The 7,500-nt window shown below is 31.9% G+C and overlaps 1 protein-coding gene across 3 annotated transcripts in view; it reads right to left on the bottom strand.

Annotated features, from left to right (window-relative positions):
• LOC145102053 (serine carboxypeptidase-like 18) overlaps nucleotides 1–7,500 on the bottom strand; it is a 39,760-nt gene that overhangs the window by 30,088 nt on the left and 2,172 nt on the right. For 2 of the 3 annotated variants that reach the window (XM_079039385.1, XM_079039386.1), the window contains exons 4-5: nucleotides 2,679–2,755; nucleotides 907–1,029 (exon numbers count right to left, since the gene is read on the bottom strand). In XM_079039385.1, the coding sequence (XP_078895511.1) occupies nucleotides 907–1,029; nucleotides 2,679–2,755 (200 nt within the window). The remainder of the gene's footprint in view (nucleotides 1–906; nucleotides 1,030–2,678; nucleotides 2,756–7,500) is intronic. The other variant, XM_079039387.1, reaches the window with a different exon arrangement.

The raw sequence follows: 7,500 nt of genomic DNA, 5'->3' as shown, positions 1-7,500 counted from the left end.
TATAATAACCTCTTATGCATGAGGCTTAACTATAAGCGTCATGAGATTACTATCCTATAGAGCAATTTAAGTAATTTTGTAAGACTAGGGCTAAGAAAACACATTTTATTTGGGGCAGGTAGATGAAACGTGTATCTTGGGGGCACACTGATTCCTGAAAAGCCTTGGTGATTCTCCTGTTTTTGAAATATCCAGATAGAAAGCCATAATCTTTCCACACTCCTCTTAAAGAGTCTCATATCCATGTTGCCTCAACTTTAATTTAACCTCAAGTTTGTTAACTTGGAGCTTGGAAATAAAAGCATATGCATTGATTATTTGGAATTATTAAATTACTTGAAAGTTGATGATATAGGATTTGAAATGCTTTATCCTAACAATCGAAACTACTGTCACTTTGACATGCATTGAAACTATTTTTGGGTTTGTTTTGGAATTGAATTGCTAACCTTATCCAATGCCTTTAAGAATTGACCACGGGTATAGGCTTTCCAAGCCTAACACTTTTATTTTTACATGTATTCAATAGGCAATTCGTAGAGATAGAAAGCAGAGAAGATTGGACATTTTTATAAGCGTTTTAGATATGCAATGTTTTCAATTACTCTTTTTCTTCCTTATTGATCGATACTTCCTTGTAACTTAAGAAATCACGTGTGAACTTGAAATTTGGCTTAAATTCCCGTATTAATGAGCTTTTTAACATTTCTGACTTTAAAAAGTGAATTATCTTAAACTACTTTCAAGTAGCCCATATAATAGATGCTTCATTAACGAATTTTATTTTCAAGGACAAAAAGGGGATTATGTATATGCATTCAAAAATATACATGGATTGTATTTATTGGTGTTATGATAACTGAAAAAAATTAGAAAAATAAATAATTTATCAAGAAGTTAAATTACCTTTCTCATAAAATGGTAAGCATGCATTGTTGCTAATGTATCGTTTGTTATGTAAGATATTTGAGTTTTCGCATATGAGAATCCCGTCCCAGCAGGTTGATCTACAAATATTATATTTGCTTCCTGAAATATAAAGATGATTCATTATACCAAAAACATATACTCGTTGTCTTGTTAATACCAAACCTTTTGTATAATATGAAATGTGACATTGTGTATTTATATAAAACACTATAGACAACATTAAAATTGTCTCCCAAAAAGCAAGACATATATATATATATATATATATATATATATATATATATATATATATATATATATATATATATATATATATATATCTTTACTATCTTATAAAACAAATCCCACTATTTCTAAAAATAGATTGAATAAAATAATAATATTTTTTTAAAACGTCCAAATCATTAAGCTAATTGTACAACTAATCACTAATAAGATAATATTAAAATTTAAACAAACTCCTATAAATCTTCTCTTCCAAGGTTTTGACCAGATCTTTTTTCATCCAAATAAATACTCAACACCCTATAATTTAGTCATTTCATGAATTTTCTTTATTTTTAATATAACATGTTCCTAAAACAAACTAATGATTGAATTGAAAATAATCATTCTCCGTCGAAAAGAAATTAATTGTCGAAACAAACTATTTGTCGTCCGCCGCTTTGCGCGGGTAAACGGCTAGTATATATATATATATATATATATATATATATATATATATATATGTTTCTAGTATATATCAACTTGAATTTCACTAATATACAAGCTTGTCACTATCACATTGGTATGAAATCTTTGTCATATAATAAATTGCTTCATTGATAAATAGTGAGGTTAAACCTCATATAAATATGGATACATAAAAGATCTAATCTAAACCCTAAAGGGTTTGGGCCTAAACCCTAATCACTAACATCCCCCGCAGTTTGATCGGGATGGGAAGATTAAACTGGAAAACAATAACATAAAACTTAACATAAATGAAGACAGCGATAGTAGCGGTGGCAGAGCTCTAACGATGGCAGCTAACAACAATTGCTCATTGGAGAAGGAAAAAGAAGAAGCGGCGGCCAGCGACGGTTCTTTGTATAAGAAGAGAGGAGCGGTAGCGGCGACGATCATTGATTCGTCGGCAGAGAAGTCCATAGAAAAGCAGCGAGAAAGAAAGAGGGCTCAAGCTGCGGCGGACGAAGCCTATTCCGACTGACTCGGAAAATAGATCTGAAGAAGAGGCAAGTTGAGAAGAAGCCAGAAAGCTTAGAGGCAGGAGCCATCTGACGAGGAGACATAAGCAAACGAGGCAGTAGAAGAAGTCGAGGTAAGAGCTCTAGTTTGATGCCAACAACTGTTTTATTATTTAGGCAGAGAAGAGAAGAAATAGAAAAATAAAGAACATAATGAAGGCAAGTTTGACGACTATTAGAGAAGGTCGTCGGAGGTAGAGGGCGGCAGCTACGGGTTGTGGTCAGAAGTAAGGTTTTAACCTCGAGCTATGATACCACGTCATATAATAAAATGCTACATTGATAAATAGTGAGGTTAAACCTCATATAAATAGGGATACATAGAAGATCTAATCTAAACCCTAAAGGGCTTGGGCCTAAACCCTAATCACTAACAATCTTTGTGTCCACAAATAATAATTTTCGACTTATTTTTTTTGGAATAATGAATGTTTTTGTAGTGAGGTAGTGATGTAAATTTTATTTAATAATTATATATAAAACAAGGTAATAATTACGCACCTTCGTCCAACTATACGGGTTTATCGTAAGCATTGGTTTCTCCAAAGTTGAATTTTCATAGTTGATAGTAAATGGACCTATTTACAGAACCATCATCATGTTAAATAAAAATACATTCTATAAAGTAGTGATATTGTTGAGCTATAAAAAATATATCATGGTAAATTGTAGCAAACAACTAAATACAATTGTTTTCTACATTATATTAGAAAAATATTAATAAACTATGTGCTTTTGAATGAGAAAGGTAAGACAAAGTCTTTTCTAGAAGCCTTAAAATTGAAGATTTCATATACTAGAAGCAAGATGTGTAGGGTAAGATGCGTTTACTTGAAAAGAACAAAACGTGCTCCTTAGTCAAGTCACTTGCAAGGAATAAAGTATTAAAAAATAAGTAGATTTCCAAAATAAAAAAAGAGCAAAATAAAAACATATGTCCAAGGAACATTTTCATAGTCAAGGGTTTCAAATATTAAAAAGGAGTTACAAAATCAAATATATGATAGTAAATATTATTAGAATCAAGTTAGTCTTAGGTATTATGGTATCTAAGGACTTTCACCTAGAACAATTAGATATAAATACAACTTACTTGCATAGTGATCTCGAAGAAAAACTTATATGGCAAAACCTAAAGGATTCTAGATAGTTGGACAAGAAAATTATGTTGTGAAAATTGAGGAAACGTGTGTATAGATTAAAGTAATAATTGAGGGAATGATACTTGAAGTTTGAAAATTTTATGCAAGGAAATGGATATACAATATGTGAAATGGATCACTGAAGCTACATAAAGAAGTTCAATTCCTATTGTATTATATTGATAATATTTTAATAAATGGATAAACATAAATAAGATCATTGGATTGGAGAAGTGCTTATACCAAATGTTTATAATGAAAGATTTAGGGTTGGGGACACATGTTTAATATGAGCATAATCAGAGACCGATGAAAAGGTACTTTATAACTTTTTTAAGAGCTTTAGGAAGTGTTAGAGAAGTTCTATCTGAATAATGTAAATTATAGAAGTACACCTTTGAGAAGTCACATAAAACTTACAAATAATTAATTATAATAGGTAGATAAAGAAAATAAGGAGATTGATAAAGTCGTCTATGCATTAACAGTGGGTAGATTGATGCATGATATGGTATTGTAATGGGATGTTAGGAAGTTCATGTAAAATGAGGGAAAAGAGAACTATCAATTGGTTGGTATGATACTTTAAATAAACCTCTATAGTTTTTAATTGTTTCAAACATTGTCTTGGAAGGATTTAAAGATGGTTATTTGGGTGGTTGTTCGTTTTCGGGTAAGAGCATTACTTATATGTACTTATAGTTGGGGTAACACCAATCAATTGTATATTTAGATTTCATAATAGTGTTGCTCTTTCAACCATTAAAGAAGAATACACGTTCATTGAAATTTAAAGAAAAGAGCTCATTTTGGTAGAAGAAGTTTCTATCATAGTTAGGCATGAAATAAGAAGAGTATGTTCTTTAGTGTCAAAACAAGTATGCAGTTAATCTTGGGAAGAATCTGATGTTTCATTGTATGAACAAATACATTAAAATAGTATATCACTTCAATAAAAGTATTGATTAATGATCGAATATTTTTATTATGGAAAATCTTTGGTACAAATAATCCAATAATATGTTTTTTAAGGTGGTGATGGTGGAAAAGTTCTAGCTTTTCATAGCTTCAACTCTCATTTCATATGATTGATAGAAGGTTTCAGACTAGGGATAGAATGTTATTCTGTTTTAGGTTATGAGAATTACATGATACATAATGAATTAGGTTTCATTATTATCCTACAAGTGGAAGATTGTTGAGCTATGTAGATTCAAGGTTGCTCGAGGAACGCAACTTCAACTATGACGACCAAGAATTGGTGTCATGAATTCATTTTTAAACCTGTTTTATTTCTATACATATAGATCTCACGTAAGCTGTAAACCATGTTGCATAATAAAGGTATACTTCTATAGCTCGGTTGAGACATAGTACGGTTTATGAAATCAAGTGACCCATATGTAGTTCCAGTGTTTTTCCCTTGCATTTTAAAAGTGGGTGTTTGTTGCATGTTCTATGTTTTTAGATTGATGTTTGTTTTAATTTCGTATGGTTTTGTAAGGTTTTACTTTAGATCATTTTTTCAAAACTAGAGCATCTAAATATTTTTGTTTTGGTCTTGAAATTCATCTATGTAGATTTGTGATTCAGGATTGGAAAAGTTTTGAAGAAAGCTAATTCTAGATGTCTAATCTTTGGTTTTTTACTTAATTAATTTGTTGGAGTTGATTTAAAATAAAATAATTATTTTTTTAAGTTAAGTTATCCTATGGGTCTCTTGTTAGTTTAGGAATCTTAATCAAAACTTTTGTTGATATACCTATTTTCTGTCTTCTTGGCCATCAATAAAAATAATGTTTTTTTTTTAATTTCTGTAACCAAGTTATGTTTTAGAGTTGGTGAATACGTTTTCCAATTATTATTGATTGTGTTAGATAGTGTTACATGTTTCTTTATATCGTTGTATTGTATAGGGGATCATATGTAACTTTCTACACTATATATATTGATTTTAGATGCAACCCTAATTAAGGGGTTTTCCACAATAGTCAACATGGTATCAAGCCATCAACTGTGCGGATAAACCTAACAACCGGACGGATTAACATTTTTTTCGTCTGATACTTTCTCCTGTGTATCACATACACCTGATTCGTTTCTGGTGTCGTCGAATCTTCCCTGATTGTTATCATCTACTTTTGACCTGCTTACTGTTGCTATCTTCCCTGATCGCTTCTTCTGTTGCTGCATTTTTTCACAACCAAGACTTTCACATCAAGTCTCTTTTTTTGTGTTGCCTTCTGCAATCTATTGCTAATTGTTGGTCCTCTGCTTCTTTTTCACATCTGGAAGACTCTACGGATCTTAGAGTTCCTTCTACCTACACCAGTTGAGCCTTTTCAATTGCTTCAATCCATTTCGAATTTTTGATGTTTGCTATTTCACTGTTGTTTATGTGTTGTTGTCGCTGCTTCCAGTTGCTGCTTGTTGTTCACAGGAGGCTCTAAGGAGCATTGACTTGCTTCAACCTATGGTTTGCATCTTGTCTTTTATTTCTTATCTATATTAAGCTTTATTTTGGTTTTTTCACTGGTTCACAATGACCACACCTGTTAGATCTTTTGTTGCCATCAGTTCTAATACCACTGCTAGCCAATTGGTCTTTCCCTTGAATAATGTTTATTCGCAATTCAGTTTCAAATTAACTCTAGATGGCTCAAAATATAAATTATGGCGCATAATGTTTTTGTATACTTGTAAAGATGAAAAGCTTTATGGTCATATAATAGGAAAATTCAAACCTCAAGGAGATAAAGATAAGGATTAGGAAGCTATTGATTCTAGAATCAAATCATGGGTCTACCCCACATGCGGTGAAAACCTCTTGCAAATTGTTTCAAGTGATAACTGCACTTCTAAAGACCTATGGGACAAGCTTAGTGAGTTTTTTCTCAACAACAAGATGTCAAGGATGCTTCAACTTCAGGAACAATTCCGAAACAAAAAGAAAGGGCCCTCCTCCATTACTGAATTTTTTCATTCCTTGAAGAACCTGGTCAAACCATTAGCTGACTGTGATTTAAACATCGATAAGATTGAGCTGGTCATGTAGATCTTACACCAACTGCCTCCCTCTTACCACAAGATTAACGATGTCATCACTAATACAAAGCCATTTTTGTCATTTCTTGAAGCCAAAAACATGCTTCGTATTCATGAGTCTCGTGAAGAAGCAACCGACTCTATTGAGATATGCCACTTACTTCCTCGGCTGCCCTATACTCCTCCTCGAACCATGAAAAAACTCAAAATAAGTTTAATAAAGTCAAAAATGATGGATGGGGTACTTCCAAAAGGGGGGTAGCACTAATGTCTTCTACAATGATTTTTTTGTTTCGGGTTTCAAAGCTCATTTGGTCAATTTCAAGATTAATTTATGTGGTGCTCAAAATGGATTCAGAGCTCAGGTGTACTGCTGTGGTCACTACCCATCAGCAGCCCCTGATGGCTCTCGGAATCAATCTGCAACCCATCAATGCTACGTACTCGATGCTTCAACAGCCACCTGACCTACTGCCTACCTTCAGTCATCTCCAACAATAGTTTTTTCCTTCTCAGAAAACATTGCATGCTTATGTTACTATTCAATTTAAAATTGACAATCAACTCTTTTAATGTGAGAATGGTCATGAATTCAACAACAAGCCACTCTTAGATTTATTTTAATGATCATGGCATAAAACATAAAGGTTAATTAGATTAATTTAATTCTTTTATTTGTATCTAAATTGATGTAGGAACCAAACACATGATATGTAAAACATAAAGGTTAATTAATAAAAAATATATGATTATAGAATCTGGTAGGATTTGGTATGAAAATGAGAGGTGTAAGCTACAATTGATTTGGGAAGATAGGTGCATTTCAATTGATCAAGACGATGTTATGAAACCACCTGTAAGTAATGTAATTAATCCTGAGGAAGATGTGGCTAAAGGAAGTTAGAATTAAACTTGACACTTAATGGGAAATTTATAAATTATTAAAAACAACTTGAAATCAAAATTTTTAGGAAGAAGAATGTATTCAAAATCATTAATAAACTTTAAAAAATGACCTGCAATCGGAATTTTTAGGAAGAACGTATTCGAAATCATGAGAAAGAAAGAGATGAGACCCAACGTGTAAAAAAAAATGTGGGGTGGTGGTTATGATATATTTAATTTAGTTGTTTTTT

The sequence above is a fragment of the Lactuca serriola genome, chromosome 4 (genome assembly GCF_051521515.1).
Source record: "Lactuca serriola cultivar US96UC23 chromosome 4, Lser_US96UC23_V15, whole genome shotgun sequence".
Lineage (NCBI taxonomy): Eukaryota > Viridiplantae > Streptophyta > Magnoliopsida > Asterales > Asteraceae > Lactuca > Lactuca serriola.
The sequence above is the reverse complement of the archived record's forward strand: the minus strand, read 5'-3'. Positions and strand labels throughout refer to the sequence as shown.